This window comes from Ascaphus truei, chromosome 15 (assembly GCF_040206685.1).
Source record: "Ascaphus truei isolate aAscTru1 chromosome 15, aAscTru1.hap1, whole genome shotgun sequence".
Classification (NCBI taxonomy): Eukaryota; Metazoa; Chordata; class Amphibia; order Anura; family Ascaphidae; genus Ascaphus; species Ascaphus truei.
Genome location: NC_134497.1, coordinates 5,192,436 through 5,219,456, shown reverse-complemented (window position 1 = coordinate 5,219,456; position 27,021 = coordinate 5,192,436). Strand labels below are relative to the sequence as shown.

At 52.9% G+C, this 27,021-nt stretch overlaps 1 protein-coding gene across 1 annotated transcript; it reads right to left on the bottom strand.

The window, feature by feature from the left end:
• Nucleotides 1-702: 702 nt before the first annotated feature.
• NELFCD (negative elongation factor complex member C/D) lies at nt 703-27,021 on the bottom strand. The gene is made up of 15 exons (XM_075572605.1): nt 26,869-27,021; nt 25,260-25,372; nt 24,504-24,613; nt 22,705-22,814; nt 20,820-20,927; nt 20,253-20,405; nt 19,342-19,472; nt 18,996-19,161; nt 17,440-17,574; nt 15,906-16,045; nt 15,089-15,203; nt 5,237-5,332; nt 4,046-4,186; nt 2,790-2,919; nt 703-1,202 (listed from the first exon to the last, which is right to left on the bottom strand). The coding sequence occupies exons 1-15, from the start codon at nt 27,019-27,021 to the stop codon at nt 1,168-1,170; spliced, it is 1,836 nt and encodes a 611-aa protein (XP_075428720.1). The 3' UTR covers nt 703-1,167.

Below are 27,021 nucleotides of genomic sequence, written 5' to 3'. Positions count from 1 at the left end.
CCATCACGCTGCAGGGATCAGGACAGAGATACTCCCCATCACGCTGCAGGGACCAGGCCGTACAGAGATACTCCCCATCACGCTGCAGGGACCAGGCCGTACAGAGATACTCCCCATCACGCTGCGGGGATCAGGCTGTACAGAGATACTCCCCATCACGCTGCAGGGACCAGGCCGTACAGAGATACTCCCCATCACGCTGCAGGGATCAGGACAGAGATACTCCCCATCACGCTGCAGGGACCAGGCCGTACAGAGATACTCCCCATCACGCTGCAGGGACCAGGCCGTACAGAGATACTCCCCATCACGCTGCGGGGATCAGGCTGTACAGAGATACTCCCCATCACGCTGCAGGGATCAGGACAGAGATACTCCCCATCACGCTGCAGGGACCAGGCCGTACAGAGATACTCCCCATCACGCTGCAGGGATCAGGACAGAGATACTCCCCATCACGCTGCAGGGATCAGGCCGTACAGAGATACTCCCCATCACGCTGCGGGGATCAGGCCAGAGATACTCCCCATCACGCTGCAGGGATCAGGCCGTACAGAGATACTCCCCATCACGCTGCAGGGATCAGGCCGTACAGAGATACTCCCCATCACGCTGCGGGGATCAGGCCAGAGATACTCCCCATCACGCTGCGGGGATCAGGCCAGAGATACTCCCCATCACGCTGCAGGGATCAGGCCGTACAGAGATACTCCCCATCACGCTGCAGGGATCAGGACAGAGATACTCCCCATCACGCTGCAGGGACCAGGACAGAGATACTCCCCATCACGCTGCAGGGACCAGGACAGAGATACTCCCCATCACGCTGCAGGGATCAGGACAGAGATACTCCCCATCACGCTGCAGGGATCAGGCCTTACAGAGATACTCCCCATCACGCTGCAGGGATCAGGCCGTACAGAGATACTCCCCATCACGCTGCGGGGAGTTTGTGTTTCAGGGGCGGTAACAAGATGTTCTCCCTAACAAATAACGTCCCGTAGAGGGTTTCTGCCCGCACCCCGAGCCAAGCGGCAGTGAAATGATCGGCACGTCGGTGTTTGGTGCAAAGCGGGAGCCTCGATCACTCGGTGGGTTCCGATGATTGGGAAATCGAACCCGTCTGTCCGCCGCACCAGATCCCACCAGATCCCGCGCCGGCCGGGGTTAGTTTATCATGATGAAGTTGGATTTGCAGTGCGCTGTAAGGAGAGAAGAAAAGAAACCCGCGGTGAATACCGTCATTTACTTTTCTTGCTTAACCGGGACAGACCGGCCTGTTCCACGTACCGGGACAGGCCGGCCTATTCCACGTACCGGGACAGGCCGGCCTATTCCACGTACCGGGACAGGCCGGCCTATTCCACGTACCGGGACAGGCCGGCCTATTCCACGTACCGGGACAGACCGGCCTATTCCACGTACCGGGACAGACGGGCCTATTCCACGTACCGGGACAGACGGGCCTATTCCACGTACCGGGACAGACGGGCCTATTCCACGTACCGGGACAGACGGGCCTATTCCACGTACCGGGACAGACGGGCCTATTCCACGTACCGGGACAGACGGGCCTATTCCACGTACCGGGACAGACGGGCCTGTTCCACGTACCGGGACAGACCGGCCTGTTCCACGTACCGGGACAGACCGGCCTATGCCACGTACCGGGACAGACGGGCCTATGCCACGTACCGGGACAGACGGGCCTATTCCACGTACCGGGACAGACCGGCCTATGCCACGTACCGGGACAGGCAGGCCTATGCCACGTACCGGGACAGACCGGCCTGTTCCACGTACCGGGACAGACCGGCCTATTCCACGTACCGGGACAGACGGGCCTATTCCACGTACCGGGACAGACGGGCCTATTCCACGTACCGGGACAGACGGGCCTATTCCACGTACCGGGACAGACCGGCCTATGCCACGTACCGGGACAGACCGGCCTATGCCACGTACCGGGACAGACCGGCCTATTCCACGTACCGGGACAGACCGGCCTATGCCACGTACCGGGACAGACCGGCCTATGCCACGTACCGGGACAGACCGGCCTATGCCACGTACCGGGACAGACCGGCCTATGCCACGTACCGGGACAGACCGGCCTATGCCACGTACCGGGACAGACCGGCCTATTCCACGTACCGGGACAGACCGGCCTATGCCACGTACCGGGACAGACCGGCCTATGCCACGTACCGGGACAGACCGGCCTATGCCACGTACCGGGACAGACCGGCCTATGCCACGTACCGGGACAGACCGGCCTGTTCCACGTACCGGGACAGACCGGCCTATTCCACGTACCGGGACAGACCGGCCTATGCCACGTACCGGGACAGACCGGCCTATTCCACGTACCGGGACAGACCGGCCTATGCCACGTACCGGGACAGGACGGCCTATGCCACGTACCGGGACAGGCCGGCCTATTCCACGTGGCCGTTTAAACGGGGAATGAAGTTAGTATTTATTTTATTGATGGCGCTACAGATGAATAGGAAATTAAACCATCGCGGTGTCTCCAGTGACGGCCCAGTGACGGCCGGGCGAATTGTACGAGACATTCAATATAGGAGAAGAGTGCTATATACAGGTAACATCGCCCTATTCCAGTCCTACGGAGGTGTGTAATTATAGGGTCAGTTTTTGCAGAATGACGCATTCTGATTGGCTGTTCTAAATCAGGGATGTAAGAACAGCCAATCAGCAACCTGAGAACCTTACCCTACAGCTATGAGTGGAAGGACAGGACTGGTTTGGCCAACATGTTTTCTTACCAATAAACTCCGTAACGGGGTCGTGTTCCCCTTCGGTTTTGATGGTCCCGGCGATGCTGTTATTCTCCAGGATCGGGAGGAAAAGCTGCACAAAGTCTGAGGTGTAGGGAGGAGTTATCACATCCAGCACCTGTGGGGGAGGCGGGGAGAGGGGGGCGGTGAGTGTAGGGAGGAGTTATAACATCCAGCACCTGTGGGGGAGGCAGGGAGAGGAGGGGGGGAGGCAGGGAGAGGGGGGGGGGGGAAGGGAGAGGGGGGAGAAAGGGAGAGGGGGGGAGGAAGGGAGAGGGGGCCGGTGAGTGTAGGGAGGAGTTATAACATCCAGCACCTGGGCGGGAGGCAGGGAGAGGGAGGGGGGAGGCAGGGAGAGGGGGCCGGTGAGTGTAGGGAGGAGTTATAACATCCATCACCTGGGGGGGAGGCAGGGAGAGGGGGCCGGTGAGTGTAGGGAGGAGTTATAACATCCAGCACCTGGGGGGGAGGCAGGGAGAGGAGGGGGGGAGGCAGGGAGAGGAGGGGGGGGGGAGGCAGGGAGAGGAAGGGGGCGGGGGAGGCAGGTAGAGGAAGGGGGGGAGGCGGGGGTTGAGTGTAGGGAGGAGTTATAACATCCAGCACCTGGGGGGGAGGCAGGGAGAGGGGGGGGGGAGGCAGGGAGAGGGGGCCGGTGAGTGTAGGGAGAAGTTATAACATCCAGCACCTGGGGGTGAGGCAGGGTGATGGGGGGGGGGGGGGGAGGCAGGGAGATGGGGGGGGGGGAGGCAGGGAGATGGGGGGGGGGAGGCAGGGAGATGGGGGGGGGGAGGCAGGGAGATGGGGGGGGGGGAGGCAGGGAGATGGGGGGGGAGGCAGGGAGATGGGGGGGGAGGCAGGGTGATGGGGGGGGGGAGGCAGGGTGATGGGGGGGGGGGAGGCAGGGTGATGGGGGGGGGGAGGCAGGGTGATGGGGGGGGGGGGAGGCAGGGTGATGGGGGGGGGGGAGGCAGGGTGATGGGGGGGGGGGAGGCAGGGTGATGGGGGGGGGGGGGAGGCAGGGTGATGGGGGGGGGGGAGGCAGGGAGATGGGGGGGGGGAGGCAGGGAGATGGGGGGGGGGGGGAGGCAGGGAGATGGGGGGGGAGGCAGGGAGATGGGGGGGGGAGGCAGGGAGATGGGGGGGGGGAGGCAGGGAGATGGGGGGGGGGGGAGGGAGGGAGAGGGGGCCGGTGAATGAACACGGGGGAAGCAGAGAGACGAGAAGGAAAACACTAACACACACACCTCCGTTACAAAATAGCGTATAAGCGAGATGTCCGTGTCCAGCTTCTCCAGGCACCGGCGAATGTAGCTGACCACTGGCAGGACGTAACCACGGCTTAGCAGATGGACCATTCTATCCAGCAGGGTCTTCTTCAGCTCCAGCTAAGCCCAGGGGCGAGAGAGGGGTTACCCCAAACAGGGTGGGATTCATTCACATTTTACTTCCCACTGGGACGAAAATCTTTATCCCAGGGGCGGCCAACTCCCGTCCTCAAGGGCCACCAACAGGTCAGGTTTTCAGAATATCCCTGCTTCAGCACAGGTGGCTCAGCTGAAGACTATACCACCTGTGCTGAAGCAAGGATATCCTGAAAACCTGACCTGTTGGTGGCCCTTGAGGACTGGAGTTGGCCGCTCCTGTTCTAGACCTTCCAGTGAAAGGTTTGGGAAGTTTTGTAAGACAACCAAAAAATACAAACAACCGGAAGTAGTGTACGCAGCGCTGCACACAGGAATATTACAGGCACACTCCCTGCCCCGCGGAGCTTACAATCCATGATGCTGCTGCCTGAGGCACAGGGAGATAAAGTGACTCGCCCGAGGTCACAAGGAGCCGACCCCGGGAATTGAACCAGTTTGAATGATTCACACTCCGAGTCCTTACATGCAAAATGTTACACAAAACTCCTAATAAAAAAGGGAAAGACGACACATTTCGGGGATTACCGAACTGAAGATGATCTCTAATGCACGAAGGGGACCCCCAAAATGTGGCTTCTTAGCCTTATTCCTGCAGTTCAAAAAGTTTTCAAAATACACTTGAAGAAGAGACCCATGAGGTTTGGAAATCTCAGAACCTCCAGGAAATCTCTTTATTCCTGTAATAACGGTTGTACTAGCAAGTGAAAGACGCTGTTATTTACACGTTTAAAACATTCAAAGCACATATCTGATAATCCACACGACACCTTCCCGTGCCGGGGAAAACATGGCCGCCCACTCCGGCTATCGAGACTTCTGGTGCCGGACACGAGTCTTATTTAATAGCACCGTTTAGTAAACATGGTCCGCCCGGCTTCCTTCCCCTGATGATTCTCAGGAAAGAATGGAAATCCCTCCTGTTTCTGCAGTTGAAGCCTCCCCAAGGGCAACATTTGTGAGGAAGATGGGTGCCGCTGGTCCGAATTCCTCACACACCCAACACTCACCCACCTGTTCCATGACATCGAGCTGAGAGTGCTCCGTCTCAAAGAGCTTGATGAGGAGCTGCAGGACCTGCGGGTGCAGGAGCTGGTGGCACGTGCTGATCTGAAGGGAGAAAGGCGGAAACACGTCAGCTGGTGTCACTTCTGGACACATGGAGAAACGCGTCAGCTGCTGTTTCTTCTGCACACGGAGAAACGTGTCACCTGATGTCACACTTCTGCACTCACGGAGAAATGTGTCAGCTGGTGTTTCTTCTGCACACGGACAAACGTGTCACCTGATGTCACACTTCTGCACTCACGGAGAAATGTGTCAGCTGGTGTCACACGGAGAAACGCATCAGCTGCTGTCACGCGGAGAAACGCGTCAGCTGCTGTCACGCTTTTGCACAACAAGAAATGTGTCAGCTGCAGTGACTTCTGCACAGATGGAGAAACGCATCAGCTGCAGTCACACTTCTGCACAGACGGATAAACAAAGAGGCTTGGAGGCAGGGCAGCCGCCTGGTAAAACCTCTCACCAACACGCTTGTGTAAATTGGTCTGTATCGGACAGGTGCTACATTATACAAATCCCTGGCGCTTATATTTAAGTGATAGGGTAGTGTACCGATGTACGAACACACCCTAAATACTTCACGCGCAGCTAGGAGCAGCGGATCTATATACACAAATCAGTTACTGTTATTATTATGCTAAATACTATAGTCCGAGTCCAAAGCACGAACATGGCTGAAACAGGGGCAAGAACTAGTAAACAGATAAAGGAGGTATGTATATATATATATATATATATATATATATATATATATATATATATATATATATATATATATATATATATATATATATATATATATATATATATATATATATATATATATATATATATATATATATATATATATAAGACCAGTACAGAGACAGCACACCGCACGGGGTTAATCCAAAAATCTATATTCACAACATGAAATACACGTAAGCCAACGTTTCGGTCCCACAGAGAGACCTTCCTCAGGGCCGTGCAACCCACAAGTGCAAGTGACCACACATATATACCCTCACCCATAGTGCAATGCAAACAAAGGGAACCAATCACCAACATGCAATCAGACAGAATATGCAACATAGCTGTGCTCCGTGCCCCCTCCCCTATTACCTGATTATCCAAATGACTCATCATGACATGAGAGTAGGCACTTAAACTATTAGGAGAAAGACACCCTTTAGACACTGGTCCCAGGATCTACTGCCAGTGCGGGGGAAGGTCGCGCGCCGCGCATCTGCAGTGGGCCAAAACATATTGACTGCCGGAGCGCCAGCAAGGAGAGTACGCCGCGCATCACAGCTATGAGCAGACGCCTCATTGACTCTCCCTGGCCACCAGGGACGCCGGCAGCGCAAAACGCACATGCGCAGTCTGAAAAACCGCCTCGGTGCACAGTTACCCACACACTGACAGTAATAATGGGCTAAACAGAATAGTAATACACAGAGCGTTAAGGTGAACCACAGGGGGACAGGTAGAGGTATAGAGCACAAGGAGCACATAGCATCACCATAGTATATAAGGACAAAGGAAGTGCAAAGGTGCAGAGGGAGTGATGCAACAGAGTATGAGTGACAAACATAAAAAAGGCATAATGCAAAATCAAGTGAAAGCAGGGAGACTGCTACAAAAAGCAGCTAAGTGAAAGTTCCTCATTTAGGCCACCAGGTGTCATAGTTCTTAGTTCATAGATAAGCCTTGCTTCCTGTTTAAGCAAAGTCCTGCCCCTGTCACCCCCACGGGGGGGGACTGGAACCTGCAGAATAGGCATACAACGAAGTGTGGCCAGTGTATGCCTTTTTTCCTTGAAATGTCTAGCCACAGGTAGGCACTTCAGGTCTACATCAGCGGCATCACTCAGTAGGGCTTTTCTGATGTTTGAACGGTGCATGGCCATGCGTTCTTTCAGCATCCTTACAGTCTTCCCGATGTACAGCAATCCACAAGGACACTTAATAAGGTACACCACGAATTTAGACTCACAGTTCAGTTGTTGTTTGATTTTAATCGGTGCGCCACTATGCGGGTGATTGTAGCTAGGGCCCAGCTGCATATAGTTGCAGTTGGTACAGCCATGACAGCGGTACGAACCAGGTTTTTTGGCTAACCAAGTAGTGGGTGTGGCATATTTGTCTATTGGGTCAGATCCAGTGACCATGTCACCAATGTTTGGTCCCCGACGAAAGCAGAATAGAGGTGGCTCTCTAGCATATGCACCAATCCTCTCGTCATTCTCCAGGATGCGCCAATTGCCCCGAATGCAGCGCTTAATGCTGTTGGTAGCAGTACTGAATGTACTGACTATATTGAGCCTATTGCTCACCGGTCTGCCTGTCGAAGGTGTCAATAGTTCACCCCTATCAACCTGTCCAACCTTTTGCAAGGCAAAATTGATATCCTTTGCCGAATAGCCCCTCTCCCGGAAGCGTGCGGCCATTTGGGCCAAGGCCCTTTGGGATTCTTCTGGATCAGTGGTGATTCTTTTCACTCGGAGAAGCTGGGAGTATGGGAGACCCCTCTTGAGTGGTACAGGATGGTGGCTGGCTGCACAAAGAAGGGAGTTCTTGTCCGTACTCTTCCGGTATATTCTAGTAGCCAGCGTGCCTCCAATTTTGTACACTATAGTGTCTAAAAAAGCGATTTCCTGGTAGCTGTGGTTGAGGGTAAAACGGATTGTGGAGGGGATTTTGTTTAAATCAGAAACAAATGTCAGCAGCTCCTCTTCACTGCCCGTCCACAGAATAAAGATGTCGTCAATATAGCGAAGGTATTTGACGATATGCCGTCCATGCGTGGTGTCAGTTAATATGTGCAACCGTTCATACAAATCCATAAACAGATTAGCGTACGACGGTGCCATATTTGAGCCCATGGCAGTGCCCGTAAGTTGCAAGTAGTAGTGTTTCTCAAATTTAAAGAAGTTCTTATGGAGGATGACCTCAATGAGCAACATGAGAAAGTCAACTGGTGGACCCTGTTCGACTCCCTGTTCTTCCAATTTTGTGCGTACTGCTTCTAGGCCCCCTGCATGGGGAATGTTGGTGTACAGGCTGGACACATCTAGCGTAGCAAGAATACATTCTGCTGTGTTAACGGAAAGATGGCTGAGCTGCTTAATAAAGTCCGTGGTGTCCTTGATGTATGAACCCATTCCAGCCACCAGTGGCTGTAGATAGAAGTCCACAAATTGCGAGAGGGGGTGGCACAGCGACCCACGGGCCGAGATGATGGGTCTGCCCGGTGGTGCGACTATAGATTTGTGTACTTTGGGTAGTGTGTATAATACTGGCATCACAGGGTGGTCCTGAGTCAGGAATTTACTGGTTTCTTCTGTGATCCAGGCATTATTCAAGCCCAATCGGATGATGCCATCAATCTCCTTCTTGTAGGCTATCGTCGGATCCCCCGGGAGGCGTCTATAATGATGTACAACTGCAAGCTGTTGCTCAATCTCCTGCTTATAGTATTGATAATTTAAAACCACAATCCCTCCACCCTTGTCTGCTGCTCTCACTATAATCCCCTTGTTCTCCCGTAGCATTTTCAGGGCAGCTCTCTCCTCTCTCGATGTATTAAAAAAGCTGGTCTTATGATTCTTCAGAATTTTCCGTGTGTCTTTTGTCACCAAGTTCATAAATGCAGCTATGTTGGGGTTCAGTGAGTGCGGGTCAAAGGTACTCCTGGTCTTAAATGGATTTGGGGTAATGTCTCCAGAAGAGTTAATATCAATATTCTTAGAGAAGAAATCCTTTAACTTCAATTGTCTGTGCAGTCTGTACATATCAACCTCCCAGTCAAAGGAATCCTGCATATGGGTTGGCACAAATGATAAGCCTTTCTGTAAAATGCTAACCTCTGCCGGTGTCAGTGAGTGGTCCGATAGATTGTAGATCACCGTCTCGCTTGCCTGGTGCCCCTTGTCACTTTTCCTTCGCGCACGGGATACCGCCGATCTCCGGCCACCTCTCCTGGTGGGTCTGTGCTCGTTGTGCCCTGCGGGAGAGTTCTCGCTCGACCGCCATCGCCCGGACCTAAAAAAGGCTCCATGGAGGTGTTGTCCGGGGCATCTGATGCATCAGTATCACTGGTCGTGTAGCCCATCCTGGCGGCATCACCCCGCCTAGACCGAGGCTGGTATCGTCGCTGTGGACCGCTTCTACCGCTCTTCGTCTCACCCAGCCCCAGGAGCCATCGGTAGACGTTGCGCTCCTTGTAGTCCGCAGTTACCTGCCGGAGCTTCTCCTTCTTAAACTTGATTAAATTTGCCCTATAGGCATCAATGGTATTCTGCATCTTATCCAGCCAGTTGGTATCCGTGTCCGCTGCCAGGGTGTCCACATGTTTGGTTTCTATTACTGCAATGTCCTTTTTCAATTTGGCAATTTCCTTGCTTGATTGGTCAATGACCAGAATCATTAGATCGAAAGAACATTTGTTTAAAATGGCTATCCAGCGTTTGCAGAAATCCATGTCACATCTGCCAATGGTAGGCTGATTTTTCACCCTGAACCCCCTTGCAGCATCCTCGCTTTGTGGTAGTGTGACAGGGTGAGGCCATGTAAATAAAAATCCACTTCACGTTTCTTCAATTTAATGAGCTCATTGAAAACATCAGCCGCCTTGTCAGGTCCTGCTACATCATCAAAGGACTCTGTGAAGCGGATCTGTGCGACCTCTGCATCACTGAAACCCGCCACATCCGATAGGGACGAAAAAATGCCTGTGATGTCAGCAAATTCCTCCATTGCACATATAACAAATAGTCACAACCATATGCAGATAGAATATGTAAATGAGGCCAAGTGTTTCCTAAATACAACTCCCCGCTAGGCCATCGCAGGGAATGTACAGCAATGAATAGAGTATGTAGGTGCACAACCCATAGAGCATAAATTCACATGAAGGTCAGTCAGCACACTGCAGTAGAAAAGGTTATAATAGCAGATGCTAGTCCCATAGAAAATAGATGCAGAATACCATTGATGCCTATAGGGCAAATTTAATCAAGTTTAAGAAGGAGAAGCTCCGGCAGGTGACTGCGGACTACAAGGAGCGCAACGTCTACCGATGGCTCCTGGGGCTGGGTGAGACGAAGAGCGGTAGAAGCGGTCCACAGCGACGATACCAGCCTCGGTCTAGGCGGGGTGATGCCGCCAGGATGGGCTACACGACCAGTGATACTGATGCATCAGATGCCCTGGACAACACCTCCATGGAGCCTTTTTTAGGTCCGGGCGATGGCGGTCGAGCGAGAACTCTCCCGCAGGGCACAACGAGCACAGACCCACCAGGAGAGGTGGCCGGAGATCGGCGGTATCCCGTGCGCGAAGGAAAAGTGACAAGGGGCACCAGGCAAGCGAGACGGTGATCTACAATCTATCGGACCACTCACTGACACCGGCAGAGGTTAGCATTTTACAGAAAGGCTTATCATTTGTGCCAACCCATATGCAGGATTCATTTGACTGGGAGGTTGATATGTACAGACTGCACAGACAATTGAAGTTAAAGGATTTCTTCTCTAAGAATATTGATATTAACTCTTCTGGAGACATTACCCCAAATCCATTTAAGACCAGGAGCACCTTTGACCCGCACTCACTGAACCCCAACATAGCTGCATTTATGAACTTGGTGACAAAAGACACACGGAAAATTCTGAAGAATCATAAGACCAGCTTTTTTAATACATCGAGAGAGGAGAGAGCTGCCCTGAAAATGCTACGGGAGAACAAGGGGATTATAGTGAGAGCAGCAGACAAGGGTGGAGGGATTGTGGTTTTAAATTATCAATACTATAAGCAGGAGATTGAGCAACAGCTTGCAGTTGTACATCATTATAGACGCCTCCCGGGGGATCCGACGATAGCCTACAAGAAGGAGATTGATGGCATCATCCGATTGGGCTTGAATAATGCCTGGATCACAGAAGAAACCAGTAAATTCCTGACTCAGGACCACCCTGTGATGCCAGTATTATACACACTACCCAAAGTACACAAATCTATAGTCGCACCACCGGGCAGACCCATCATCTCGGCCCGTGGGTCGCTGTGCCACCCCCTCTCGCAATTTGTGGACTTCTATCTACAGCCACTGGTGGCTGGAATGGGTTCATACATCAAGGACACCACGGACTTTATTAAGCAGCTCAGCCATCTTTCCGTTAACACAGCAGAATGTATTCTTGCTACGCTAGATGTGTCCAGCCTGTACACCAACATTCCCCATGCAGGGGGCCTAGAAGCAGTACGCACAAAATTGGAAGAACAGGGAGTCGAACAGGGTCCACCAGTTGACTTTCTCATGTTGCTCATTGAGGTCATCCTCCATAAGAACTTCTTTAAATTTGAGAAACACTACTACTTGCAACTTACGGGCACTGCCATGGGCTCAAATATGGCACCGTCGTACGCTAATCTGTTTATGGATTTGTATGAACGGTTGCACATATTAACTGACACCACGCATGGACGGCATATCGTCAAATACCTTCGCTATATTGACGACATCTTTATTCTGTGGACGGGCAGTGAAGAGGAGCTGCTGACATTTGTTTCTGATTTAAACAAAATCCCCTCCACAATCCGTTTTACCCTCAACCACAGCTACCAGGAAATCGCTTTTTTAGACACTATAGTGTACAAAATTGGAGGCACGCTGGCTACTAGAATATACCGGAAGAGTACGGACAAGAACTCCCTTCTTTGTGCAGCCAGCCACCATCCTGTACCACTCAAGAGGGGTCTCCCATACTCCCAGCTTCTCCGAGTGAAAAGAATCACCACTGATCCAGAAGAATCCCAAAGGGCCTTGGCCCAAATGGCCGCACGCTTCCGGGAGAGGGGCTATTCGGCAAAGGATATCAATTTTGCCTTGCAAAAGGTTGGACAGGTTGATAGGGGTGAACTATTGACACCTTCGACAGGCAGACCGGTGAGCAATAGGCTCAATATAGTCAGTACATTCAGTACTGCTACCAACAGCATTAAGCGCTGCATTCGGGGCAATTGGCGCATCCTGGAGAATGACGAGAGGATTGGTGCATATGCTAGAGAGCCACCTCTATTCTGCTTTCGTCGGGGACCAAACATTGGTGACATGGTCACTGGATCTGACCCAATAGACAAATATGCCACACCCACTACTTGGTTAGCCAAAAAACCTGGTTCGTACCGCTGTCATGGCTGTACCAACTGCAACTATATGCAGCTGGGCCCTAGCTACAATCACCCGCATAGTGGCGCACCGATTAAAATCAAACAACAACTGAACTGTGAGTCTAAATTCGTGGTGTACCTTATTAAGTGTCCTTGTGGATTGCTGTACATCGGGAAGACTGTAAGGATGCTGAAAGAACGCATGGCCATGCACCGTTCAAACATCAGAAAAGCCCTACTGAGTGATGCCGCTGATATAGATCTGAAGTGCCTACCTGTGGCTAGACATTTCAAGGAAAAAAGGCATACACTGGCCACACTTCGTTGTATGCCTATTCTGCAGGTTCCAGTCCCCCCCCGTGGGGGTGACAGGGGCAGGACTTTGCTTAAACAGGAAGCAAGGCTTATCTATGAACTAAGAACTATGACACCTGGTGGCCTAAATGAGGAACTTTCACTTAGCTGCTTTTTGTAGCAGTCTCCCTGCTTTCACTTGATTTTGCATTATGCCTTTTTTATGTTTGTCACTCATACTCTGTTGCATCACTCCCTCTGCACCTTTGCACTTCCTTTGTCCTTATATACTATGGTGATGCTATGTGCTCCTTGTGCTCTATACCTCTACCTGTCCCCCTGTGGTTCACCTTAACGCTCTGTGTATTACTATTCTGTTTAGCCCATTATTACTGTCAGTGTGTGGGTAACTGTGCACCGAGGCGGTTTTTCAGACTGCGCATGTGCGTTTTGCGCTGCCGGCGTCCCTGGTGGCCAGGGAGAGTCAATGAGGCGTCTGCTCACAGCTGTGATGCGCGGCGTACTCTCCTTGCTGGCGCTCCGGCAGTCAATATGTTTTGGCCCACTGCAGATGCGCGGCGCGCGACCTTCCCCCGCACTGGCAGTAGATCCTGGGACCAGTGTCTAAAGGGTGTCTTTCTCCTAATAGTTTAAGTGCCTACTCTCATGTCATGATGAGTCATTTGGATAATCAGGTAATAGGGGAGGGGGCACGGAGCACAGCTATGTTGCATATTCTGTCTGATTGCATGTTGGTGATTGGTTCCCTTTGTTTGCATTGCACTATGGGTGAGGGTATATATGTGTGGTCACTTGAACTTGTGGGTTGCACGGCCCTGAGGAAGGTCTCTCTGTGGGACCGAAACGTTGGCTTACGTGTATTTCATGTTGTGAATATAGATTTTTGGATTAACCCCGTGCGGTGTGCTGTCTCTGTACTGGTCTTTGGATTGGTTCGTATCATACTTATTTTCTATGGGACTAGCATCTGCTATTATAACCTTTTCTACTGCAGTGTGCTGACTGACCTTCATGTGTGTATATATATATATATATATATATATATATATATATATATATATATATATATATAGCGCCATCCATGTACATAGCGCGTTACAGCAGTAACACACGTGACATAGGAATAAGCACTTATATAAAAGTCATATTTGGAAAAGGAGTCACTTGCCTGAAGAGCTTACAATCTAATTGTCAGGTAGGAAGAACGTACAGAGACAGTAGGAAGGTGTTATGGGAAGCGCGTCTGCAGGGGGCCACGGTCGATGTACGAGGTGCATAGTATCAGTCACGGAGCTACTCAGGTGCTTCGTTAAAGAGGTGTGCTTAAAGCTGCAGTTCAGGCAATATCCTGCATGTGTGTTTTTTTTAATAAATCAGTTCTGTATTAAGAAAAAATACTTTTAGCATTTTCTGTTTTTAAAAAAACAACTTTTAAAGACCAATTTTCTTGTATTCTATTTTAACAGCCATTTGCTAAGGCACTGCCCCTTCATGTCCTGTCACAAGCCCTGGCACACCCCTTTGTCAGCCCTGCCCTCCCTCTAGCACATGTCAGTGCAGGAGTGCTCATGAATATTCATGAGCTTCCACTGACAGACAAGCAGAATATAAACAGATCCCTTCACTAATGATGTCACCAAATTTCGACCTATCAATACATGGAGAACGAATTGACCGGCAGCTATACAGTTCTTTAGGTAATTAGAGATTGCACACATGAAACTATTGAAGTAAAAAAATAAATAAAATAAATAAAAAAAGACTGAACTGCAGCTTTAAGGAAAGATCCTAGAGGTGGATAGAGAGGGGGCCAGTCGGGTATGAGGGGAGGGTATTCCAGAGGTGTGGGGCAGTCAGTGAGAAAGGTTTAAGCTGGGAGAGGGCTTTAGGTACAAAAGGTAGACGGGCAGGGTAATAGTGAGATATTGGGGTGAGATAGAAGGGAGGGGCAGAAGAGTGTATCGTCTTAAACGAGAGAAGGGGAATTTTGTAAGTAATACGGGATTTAATAGGAAGCCAGGAGAGGGATTTCAGCAGGAGAGACGGGCAGGAGGTGAAAGTGCGAGTAACCCAACGCCATATTACGGCTTACATACAAAATGGAAATTGTCTGGTCATGTGACCACTTCACTTTGTTATAATGGTGTCACTTCCCTGGAATCTGGTGTAACCCCTTAATGTTGCATGTCTGCCTGGCATTGAAAGAGTTAAGGGTCAGTAAAGTCTGGGGAAGGGGGGGGTCAGTTGGCCCACAAGGTCAGCGGTGCCCCTGACTGATAGATGAAATGGGTTACGCTGAAGCAGCGGCAGGGCGCTCTGTACAATGCTCGCATACCTCATCCAGCAAGGCCAGGTGTACGGGCGTGTGATCCGTCTGCAGCTGGAAATACCGAGGCTCGGACACCGTCCAGTCCACCCATTTCAGCACGCCCATCGCCACCACCGGGAACCTACCACGGACACGCAATGAGTTACAGTCTCATCACTGATCCACACAAACCCCCTGGGGTATCAGAGACTGCCCCCTACTGCGATTCTAGGATTTAGCCCTGTTCCCATCATGTAGCAGAACATTATAATTAGGCGAAGCGCACGAACACAAGAACTGATCCCATCCACCAACAGCAAGCAGGCAACAGGCGAAAACAGGCGTGACATCGTCATGGTGCAGCAAGTCCTTACACAGGAGGGGAGAACAGAGGCAATGCTCTGGGAATAGGGTTTCTATCATTAACAGGATTTAATCATTAATAGGGCATAATCATAATCACCTAATGCACTGATACAGGGTACTCCCACTTCCCAGCTGCGCTCACCTGATACAGGGTGCTCCCACCCCCCAGCCGCGCTCACCTGATACAGGGTGCTCCCACCCCCCAGCCACGCTCACCTGATGCACTGATACAGGGTACTCCCACCCTCCAGCCGCACTCACCTGATGCACTGATACAGGGTACTCCCACCCCCCAGCCACGTTCACCTGATGCACTGATACAGGGTACTCCCACCCTCCAGCCTCGCTCACCTGATACAGGGTACTCCGACCCCTCAGCCGCGCTCACCTGATGCACTGATACAGGGTACTCCCACCCTCCAGCCACGTTCACCTGATGCACTGATACAGGGTACTCCCACCCTCCAGCCTCGCTCACCTGATGCACTGATACAGGGTGCTCAGATCTGCCACCAGTTCGGAGGCGCCTTTGTTCTCGTTGCAGCACAGATTGTGCACGGTTTCCACCGCTTTGGACGTGGACTTCAGCTCGTCCTTGTTAATGTTCACTCTCTTGTTCTGCAGCACAACACGTGGAGCCGTGAGCATGTGAGCCAGTGCCCTGCAGGGACCTCCTGCATGTGAGCCAGTGCCCTGCAGGGACCTCCTGCATGTGAGCCAGTGCCCTGCAGGGACCTCCTGCATGTGAGCCAGTGCCCTGCAGGGACCTCCTGCATGTGAGCCAGTGCCCTGCAGGGACCTCCTGCATGTGAGCCAGTGCCCTGCAGGGACCTCCTGCATGTGAGCCAGTGCCCTGCAGGGACCTCCTGCATGTGAGTCAGTGCCCTGCAGGGACCTCCTGCATGTGAGCCAGTGCCCTGCAGGGACCTCCTGCATGTGAGTCAGTGCCCTGCAGGGACCTCCTGCATGTGAGCCAGTGCCCTGCAGGGACCTCCTGCATGTGAGCCAGTGCCCTGCAGGGACCTCCTGCATGTGAGCCAGTGCCCTGCAGGGACCTCCTGCATGTGAGTCAGTGCCCTGCAGGGACCTCCTGCATGTGAGCCAGTGCCCTGCAGGGACCTCCTGCATGTGAGCCAGTGTCCTGCAGGGACCCCCTGCAGCATGTGAGCCAGTGCCCTGCAGGGACCTCCTGCATGTGAGCCAGTGCCCTGCAGGGACTTCCTGCATGTGAGCCAGTGCCCTGCAGGGACCCCCTGCAGCATGTGAGCCAGTGCCCTGCAGGGACCCCCTGCATGTGAGCCAGTGCCCTGCAGGGACCCCCTGCAGCATGTGAGCCAGTGCCCTGCAGGGACCCCCTGCAGCATGTGAGCCAATGCCCTGCAGGGACCTCCTGCATGTGAGCCAGTGCCCTGCAGGGACCTCCTGCAGCATGTGAGCCAGTGCCCTGCAGGGACCCCCTGCAGCATGTGAGCCAGTGCCCTGCAGGGACCTCCTGCAGCAGTGAGTCAGTGCCCTGCAGGGACCCCCTGCAGCAGCGAGTTAGTGCCCTGCAGGGACCCCCTGCAGCAGCGAGTTAGTGCCCTGCAGGGACCCCCTGCAGCATGTGAGCCAGTGCCCTACAGGGACCTCCTGCATGTGAGCCAGTGCCCTGCAGGGACCTCCTGCATGTGAGCCAGTGCCCTGCAGGGACCCCCTGCAGCATGTGAGCCAGTGCCCTGCAGGGACCTCCTGCAGCATGTGAGCCAGTGCCCTGCAGGGACCTCCTGCAGCAGCGAGTTAGTGCCCTGCAGGGACCCCCTGCAGCATGTGAGCCAGTGCCCTGCAGGGACCCCCTGCAGCATGTGAGCCAGTGCCCTGCAGGGACCTCCTGCAGCAGCGAGTTAGTGCCCTGCAGGGACCCCCTGCAGCATGTGAGCCAGTGCCCTGCAGGGACCCCCTGCAGCATGTGAGCCAGTGCCCTGCAGGGACCTCCTGCAGCAGAAGTAACAGGCCGCCCGCCCCGCCCCACATACCTTCTTCCAGGTCTCCACCACGCTGGCCGCGTACGCCAGGATGTGAATGTACTTGTGTTTGTGGTCCTGGTTGATCTTGGCCCCGGGTTTGAATAAGGACAGCATGAAGAGGTCCAGGAAGGCCGGCACGCGGATCTGGGGGAGGAACGCAGACTCAGCCGCGCAGCCGGAGAACCCCCACCACAGCGCGAGGACAGGAGGGGGGACGCAGACTCAGCCGGAGAACCCCCAGCATAGCGCGAGGACAGGAGGGGACGCAGACTCAGCCGCGCACCCGGAGAACCCCCACCACAGCGCGAGGACAGGGGGGGACGCAGACTCAGCCGCGCAGCCGGGGAACCCCCACCACAGCGCGAGGACAGGGGGGGACGCAGACTCACCCGGAGAACCCCCACCACAGCGCGAGGACAGGGGAGGAACGCAGACTCAGCCGCGCAGCCGGAGAACCCCAGCACAGCGCGAGGACAGGGGGGGGACGCAGACTCAGCCGCGCACCCAGAGAACCCCCACCACAGCGCGAGGACAGGGGGGGACGCAGACTTAGCCGCGCAGCCGGGGAACCCCCAGCACACCGCGAGGACAGGGGGGACACACGCAGACTCACCCGGAGAACCCCCACACAGCGCGAGGACAGGGGGGGACGCAGACTTAGCCGCGCAGCCGGGGAACCCCAGCACAGCGCGAGGACAGGGGGGAGGAACACAGATTTAGCCGCGCAGCCGGAGAACCCCCACCACAGCGCGACAGGGGGGGGACGCAGACTCAGCCGGAGAACCCCCAGCATAGCGCTAGGACAGGGACGGCCAACTCCAGTCCTCAAAGGCCACCAACAGGTCAGGTTTTCAGGATATCCCTGCTTCAGCACAGGTGGCTCAATCCAAGACTGAGCCACTGATTGAGTCACCTGTGCTAAAGCAGGGCTAGCCTTAAAACCTGACCTGTTGGTGGCCCTTGAGGATTGGAGTGTGCCGCCCCTGCGTTAGGAGGACTAGCACGGTCTGTTGCCTCTGTTTGGTTTATCAGCTTCGAGCCCGAGACGGGCATCGAAATCTGCTCGGCAATTTAGGCATGGCATATTTGCAGAGGACTCCGTTTAGGGGACAGGAGCAGAGGCGCCCATGTCCACAGGGTCAGGAGCAGAGGCGCCCATGTCCACAGGGTCAGGAGCAGAGGCGCCCATGTCCACAGGGTCAGGAGCAGAGGCGCCCATGTCCACAGGGTCAGGAGCAGAGGCGCCCATGTCCACAGGGTCAGGAGCAGAGGCGCCCATGTCCACAGGGTCAGGAGCAGAGGCGCCCATGTCCACAGGGTCAGGAGCAGAGGCGCCCATGTCCACAGGGTCAGGAGCAGAGGCGCCCACGTCCACAGGGTCAGGAGCAGAGGCGCCCACGTCCACAGGGTCAGGAGCAGAGGCGCCCACGTCCACAGGGTCAGGAGCAGAGGCGCCCACGCCCACTGCAAAAACCGGAACAAACTACCACTTCTGTATGCCCACCCTTCTATATCCGGAACCCAAGCCGTCACCGGCACGGGTACAGAGGGTCTCGGATACTCACCAGCTCCACGGGAGGGGGGTCCATGCTCGTGAACATCTTGAAGAGGACGGTTATATCTGCTGGATTTAGGGCCCCCTTTGACAGCATTGCCCCGAGGGCCTGGCACGCCCGTGGGTAGGAGGCGGCAGTGCCCAGCGCCAGTGTGATCTGACTGGCATCGTGGCCCCTTTAAGACAAAGGATATTCACTTACATCCAACGGGGCATAAATACAATCACCGTTACTTGACCCCTTCCTTGCCACAACACATTGTTTTGCAATGTATTTATAAACGGCAGCGGCTCTTAATTCGGGCGCCAGGATTGGGCGCTGTTCCCGGGTCCGACGCACGGGAGTCGGCACTTACTTTTCGTGAGCGAACCTCTGGACCTCTTGGGCGATTCTGCGCATGGCGGATCCACCCTGCTCCTCTTGGGCCAAGATGGACATTATGGCTTGGGCAAACAGGTAGGTGTGTTCCCCGTGGCAAACCATCTTCTGCAAAGAGTGACCGAGAAGGGGGAAGTCAGAACAAAGGAAGGGGGGGGGGGGGATAGAGACGGTCAGTGATACCAATGGCCCTTCTAGACCACTCAAATATTGGATACTTAATATTTTTGGTTCCTAAAAAGCAGACAGCCGGTGATGAATCATTTCTCTAACAAGAGACGATCCCACCTAAGGCCGCGCTTACAGTGCCGGCGACAGCGGCGTCACGCAGCGGTCGCGGGAAAAATCAAATTGACTTGACTTCCAGCGATCGCGACCAAGCTGTCGCGTCTACTATAAGCGCACGCGGCGGCGGCAATACATTTGTTTTGCCACGCTGTGGCGCCGCCGGCACTATAAGCGCCGCCTAAGCCAGGATGAAATGCTCAGCAAACAGCGGGCTGGATTGTTTAGGGTTAGAATTAAACTCGCGTGTAATTGCAATAATGCGGAGAGGCCGTTTAATGGACAAGAACACTGAATGTGCGTCTCAAATGTTAATCTGACCCTGCAGCCGTATTAAAACATTATAATGGCGCAGACATAACACTTCATTGCTATTTCCACCATTAGTTGTTTTTCCGGTGACACCGCGGAGGCCTCCGGCGAGGAATGTCCCCGTCAGTGAAGAATTCGTGACCCAGGGCAAATTTCCTGACCTCAAATCACGTTTTCCAGCAATTGAACCGAAGCTCTTAAGGACTCGCCCCGTCTTCTTATACTTTGCCCCCTACAAGAAAGCACTTCTAAAGTAACAACTCGGACGCCGTATCCGGGAGCGCCACGCACCGCAAATTCCGGCAGGTTTTTCTCCAGGTTCTCCTCCCCTCCGTCTAAGATAGTGGCCAGTGAGGTGCGCAGCACCCGGGAGAACACCTCCAGCTGCTGGCACGCCGTGGAGACGCTGGTGATTTCTCCTTGGTACCCGGCGTCAGAGATCAGCTGCAAACCAGAAACGGGGACGGGTTAGGTAAAAGGACGGCTTTGCAATAGGTAGCACGACGAGCCGGGCAGAGACGAGCCGGGCAGAGAAGAGCCGGGCAGAGAAGAGCCGGGCAGAGAAGAGCCGGGCAGAGAAGAGCCGGGCAGAGAAGAGCCGGGCAGAGACGAGCCGGGCAGAGACGAGCCGGGCAGAGACGAGCCGGGCAGATACGAGCCGGGCAGATACGAGCCGGGCAGATACGAGCCGGGCAGAGCCGGGCAGAGAAGAGCCGGGCAGAGAAGAGCCGGGCAGAGAAGAGCCGGGCAGAGACGAGCCCGGCAGAGACGAGCCCGGCAGAGACGAGCCCGGCAGAGACGAGCTCGACGTACAGCACAGATCCCATGCTTCTCTAGCAGGCCAGCCCCCGGACTCACCTTGACAGTGAAATTGAGCATCAGGCAGTCTGGGTGCGCCTCCGCCAGCTTGTAGAAGAGATCCCTCCATGTGGTGTGTGCGATCATCTGCTCCAGCCAGGCTGGGGTCTGCAAAGCACAACTAGATGTTGAAAGGTGAAGCACACACCGCGCGCATACAGAGGTCGCCGGACATTACGGCGTCTGTGCTGCGACAGCGCTTGTTTATGGCACTGGGGGATTAGGTCTGTGTGTGTGTGTGAGCTTGTGTGTGTGTGTGTGCGGCATTGTGAGTGTGTGTGCGGCATTGTGTGTGTGTGTGCGGCATTGTGTGTGTGCGGCATTGTGTGTGTGTGTGCGGCATTGTGTGTGTGTGTGCGGCATTGTGTGTGTGTGCAGCATTGTGTGTGTGTGTGGCATTGTGTGAGCTCAGCATTGTGTGTGTGTGTATGCACCATTGTGTGAGCGCGGCATTGTGTGTGTGTGCAGCATTGTGTGTGTGAGCAGCATTGTGTGAGCTCAGCATTGTGTGTGTGTGTGTATGCAGCATTGTGTGAGCTCAGCATTGTGTGTGTGTGTGTATGCACCATTGTGTGAGCGCGGCATTGTGTGTGTGTGCAGCATTTTGTGTGTGAGCAGCATTGTGTGTGTGTGGCATTGTGTGAGCTCAGCATTGTGTGTGTGTGTGTATGCAGCATTGTGTGAGCGCAGCATTGTGTGTGCTCAGCATTGTGTGTGTGTGTGTGTGTGTGTGTGTATGCAGCATTGTGTGTGTGTGTGTATGCAGCATTGTGTGTGTGTGTGTTTGTGTGCGGCATTGTGTGTGTGTGTGTATGCAGCATTGTGTGAGCGCGGCATTGTGTGTGTTTGTGTGCGGCATTGTGTGTGTGTGTGTGTGTGTGTGTGTGTATGCAGCATTGTGTGTGTTTGTGTGTGATTTTATGGTGGAGAGAATGCTGCACGACGTCACACAGGCTGAGGTTCAGTTCCTGCTCACATAGAAACTGGAAGCTCATTTCTTAAATAAAATAATACATATTATAATGACAATGGCTCGCATGATTACACAGCGTCCCAGGACAGCGCTACGCGTCACAGACACACCTCGCTCGCATGATTACACAGCGTCCCAGGACAGCGCTACGCGTCACAGACACATCTCGCTCGCATGATTACACAGCGTCCCAGGACAGCGCTACGCGTCACAGCCACATCTCGCTCGCATGATTACACAGCGTCCCAGGACAGCGCCAGGCATCACAGCCACATCTCGCTCGCATGATTACACAGCGTCCCAGGACAGCGCCAGGCATCACAGCCACATCTCGCTCGCATGATTACACAGCGTCCCAGGACAGCGCCAGGCATCACAGCCACATCTCGCTCGCATGATTACACAGCGTCCCAGGACAGCGCCAGGCATCACAGCCACATCTCGCTCGCATGATTACACAGCGCCCCAGGACAGCGCCAGGCGTCACAGCCACATCTCGCTCGCATGATTACACAGCATCCCAGGACAGCGCTACGCGTCACAGACACATCTCTCAACCTTTTATCACACGGAACCACCGGCATTTTATCAATTGACACCATTTCTTTTAGCACTAATGAAACTTAGTGGCTAATTACGATGTAATTACAGTGTGATCCTAATTTACTGGTCGTAAATGTCATCATAAAAAAATCCAGTTTTCCTGTTATTTTAAATATAATGCAAAATCTTTCACCAGCAATAAATTCCTAAAACATTGCAGCATTTGGCATAGTCTGAGGCACCCTGGGTGATACGGCACCCCTGGGTGATAAAACACAGACAAGGAGAAGGGGTTTCCCCGCCAAACTAGCGATCCAGGCGGAGCGCCGCTCACATGCCTAAATGTACCGCTCATCTCTCCAGTATTACCTCGCCTTCCTCTGTAAAGATGGAGTCTGCTTTCCGTGGGTCAAAGTGCTTGATCAGTAAACTCTTCAGGTGATTTTCCACGGTCTCCTGAACCTGCACCGGTTCCACGCCTGCAACACAAAATCCCACCGCAAACACCAAGTGTCAGCGAGAAGATCATTTACTGAGTCATTAAACTGTATGGTGCTGGGAGTGTGAAGGCTGATTCAGTACTCCATGATAGTGCCGATCATGCCAGACTGTATAAGACACATAGCGCTCTCTTGTACCTGACTGTATGAGACACATAGCGCTCTCTTGTACCGGACTGTATGAGACACGTAGCGCTCTCTTGTACCTGACTGTATGAGACACGTAGCGCTCTCTTGTACCTGACTGTATGAGACACGTAGCGCTCTCTTGTACCTGACTGTATGAGACACGTAGCGCTCTCTTGTACCTGACTGTATGAGACACATAGCGCTCTCTTGTACCTGACTGTATGAGCCACATAGCGCTCTCTTGTACCTGACTGTATGAGCCACATAGCGCTCTCTTGTACCTGACTGTATGAGCCACATAGCGCTCTCTTGTACCTGACTGTATGAGACACATAGCGCTCTCTTGTACCCGACTGTATGAGACACATAGCGCTCTCTTGTACCTGACTGTATGAGACACATAGCGCTCTCTTGTACCTGACTGTATGAGACACATAGCGCTCTCTTGTACCTGACTGTATGAGCCACATAGCGCTCTCTTGTACCTGACTGTATGAGCCACATAGCGCTCTCTTGTACCTGACTGTATGAGCCACATAGCGCTCTCTTGTACCTGACTGTATGAGCCACATAGCGCTCTCTTGTACCTGACTGTATGAGCCACATAGCGCTCTCTTGTACCTGACTGTATGAGACACATAGCGCTCTCTTGTACCCGACTGTATGAGACACATAGCGCTCTCTTGTACCTGACTGTATGAGACACATAGCGCTCTCTTGTACCTGACTGTATGAGACACATAGCGCTCTCTTGTACCTGACTGTATGAGCCACATAGCGCTCTCTTGTACCTGACTGTATGAGCCACATAGCGCTCTCTTGTACCTGACTGTATGAGCCACATAGCGCTCTCTTGTACCTGACTGTATGAGCCACATAGCGCTCTCTTGTACCTGACTGTATGAGCCACATAGCGCTCTCTTGTACCTGACTGTATGAGCCACATAGCGCTCTCTTGTACCTGACTGTATGAGCCACATAGCGCTCTCTTGTACCTGACTGTATGAGCCACATAGCGCTCTCTTGTACCTGACTGTATGAGCCACATAGCGCTCTCTTGTACCTGACTGTATGAGCCACATAGCGCTCTCTTGTACCTGACTGTATGAGCCACATAGCGCTCTCTTGTACCTGACTGTATGAGATATATAGCGCTCTCTTGTACCTGACTGTATGAGCCACATAGCGCTCTCTTGTACCTGACTGTATGAGCCACATAGCGCTCTCTTGTACCTGACTGTATGAGCCACATAGCGCTCTCTTGTACCTGACTGTATGAGCCACATAGCGCTCTCTTGTACCTGACTGTATGAGCCACATAGCGCTCTCTTGTACCTGACTGTATGAGCCACATAGCGCTCTCTTGTACCTGACTGTATGAGCCACATAGCGCTCTCTTGTACCTGACTGTATGAGATATATAGCGCTCTCTTGTACCTGACTGTATGAGCCACATAGCGCTCTCTTGTACCTGACTGTATGAGCCACATAGCGCTCTCTTGTACCTGACTGTATGAGCCACATAGCGCTCTCTTGTACCTGACTGTATGAGCCATTCTGCCAGCAGGTTGACTGTTTGGGCTACGGCGCTGTAATTCTCAGACAGAAGCTGGATAACACTCTCTGGAGACCCTCCAGCCTGGAAATACCTGGGACACAGACAGCAAGGAGTTAAAATGCCCAAGTACACCGCAGACACAGATCAAGCAAGAATATAAGTAGGGGGGTGCCTAATTCAGAAGGAATATGTACCCCAACAGGTTTATACAAAAAGTACTTATTCACACAACAGCAGCAAATGAATGGCTCTTACTGAATAATGGTTATTATCATTCAGTAAGTAAATCTATGTATTCCCCATTATCCAATCCATATACCACCTTTATACCATGAATTATCCAGCTGATCTTATACCCTCTTTTAGATCATATGATGTATTATTTATCCGTCTAAAGCACATCATTGCACCCTGCACGTTTCCCCGTGTCTCCCAGCTCTGGAAAGTTTATTCACTGTATTATTTAGCGCCAGATTCACTGGCTACTATACAGATATTTTTCATCCGATCGCTAAAGATTCCTGCTCCCCTGAAACATGCAACGTTAACATGTTACGACTATAAAGTGCAAAGACAAAAATACATTATTTGAGAGTGAGAAAATGTGCTTTTAAACACCACGGTGAAAAAATAAATAGGAGTAGAAATACTTCCAGCCACACTCGTGTGGGAAGCCGGGTAACCTGTATCGCAATGCTTCAGGTAAAGGTGTTAGGTCAGGTATTAATCTCACTCACCTCTTCAAAGTGTTGAATATTGCAGGCTCCATGATATAATCACGGCTGGAGAATTTTTGCAGGCACTCCTGCTGAACTTCCGCATCATCCTCCCCATCACTGTATTCCTCGTCCTGCCATTTAAAAAACCCCCACAAACAAAACGTGATTTATAGCTGGGGTGCTCACCTGCAGGCCTGAAGACATCCCCCTAACAGGGCAGGTTTTCAGGATATCCCAGCCTCAGCACAGGTGGCTCACTTAGTCCCTGCTTCAGCACAGGTGGCTCATTGGCTCAGACAAAGACTAAGCCTCTGAGCCACCTGTGCTGAAGCTGGGATATCCTGAAAACCTGACCTGTTGGGGTGGGGGAGCCCGAGCACCCCATATCAATAGAATGACATATGATCGGGCTCTTCAACGTGAGGCCTGTGGGATAGATCAGAACTTTGAAGGGTCTTGGACTCGCTGCTCCTGTTAATTTCACTGCAGTTAAATGAAAATGTTCACACTGAAACCGAATTCTAAGCATGGTGGGGGGGGGGGGGGGGGTGGTGTGTGTGTGTGTGTGTGTGTGTGTATATATATATATATATATATATATATATATATATATATATATATATATATATAAAATCATACAGGCATTATAGATACTTGCTAGACTTAAGTGAAATAAAATATGCTAAGACTTCATGTCTCTCCTATTTGTAATTTCTCCTGTCTAATCCGGTCCCTCTTTAGAAAACTAGCTCAAAAGAACAGACACGTGGCGTGGGACACGGGGCTCTTAAGACCGTGGCTACCCGCCTGCCAGGGAAGGGCGGAAGTGTGGCCCCCGCGCCAGCGTTTCCAGAACATTTCATTTTTTAGTGTCTCTACTCCTGGGGTAGGCCTGTGTCCCTATATAGAAAGTTACACTTATTTTGTTTATGCTTATTATACGACATTGCTTGGCTAACCCAGCGTTTTGTTCCACAAGTAGTTTGAAAATTAAATGAACAAGAACACTCTTCCATTATTACTTATTACTTTTCTTGCATAATATGCACCAGACACGGACATCTGTATTCGGTACCAAGCTCAACTCACTGACAGGCTATCACGCTCTATCTTTTTCTCTCGCCCATTCTCATTCTCTCCCCCTTTTCTCTCTCACATCCCCCTTTTCTTTTTCTCTCACACCCCCTCCTCTCACACCCCCTTCCTCTCTCTCACACCCCCTTCCTCTCTCTCTCACACCCCCCTCCACTCACACCCCCCTCCTCTCTCTCTCACACACCCCTCCTCTCTCTCTCTCTCTCTCACACCCCCCTCCTCTCTCTCTCACACCCCCCTCCTCTCTCTCTCTCACACCCCCCTCCTCTCTCTCTCTCTCTCTCTCTCTCACACCCCCCTCCTCTCTCTCTCTCTCACACCCCCCTCCACTCACACCCCCCTCCACTCACACCCCCCTCCTCTCACACCCCCCTCCACTCACACCCCCCTCCTCTCTCTCTCACACACCCCCCTCCTCTCTCTCTCACACACCCCTCCTCTCTCTCTCTCACACACCCCTCCTCTCTCTCTCACACACCCCTCCTCTCTCTCTCACAACCCCCTCCTCTCTCTCACCCCCTCCTATACTTACCGCTCCTCTCTCCTCCCAATCGCCAACAATCCCTCCTCCTCCTCCGCCGCCGCCACCGCCACCGCCACCGCCACCGCCACCGCCACCGCCGCCGCCTCCTGCTCCTCCTCCTCCTCCCCCCAAGATGCTTCCTGTAAAGAATTCCGGGTCCAT

What these genes read in the sequence shown, in the direction of transcription:
- NELFCD (XM_075572605.1), bottom strand. Translation starts at nt 27,021, where the DNA reads ATGGACCCGGAATTCTTTACAGGAAGCATCTTGGGGGGAGGAGGAGGA. An exon ending in AAAACCTGCCGGAATTTGCG is followed by an intron (nt 19,473 to 20,252) that starts GTGCGTGGCGCT and finishes CACTCTTTGCAG; the next exon opens with AAGATGGTTTGCCACGGGGA. An exon ending in AGCTCGATGTCATGGAACAG is followed by an intron (nt 4,187 to 5,236) that starts GTGGGTGAGTGT and finishes CCCTGGGCTTAG; the next exon opens with CTGGAGCTGAAGAAGACCCT.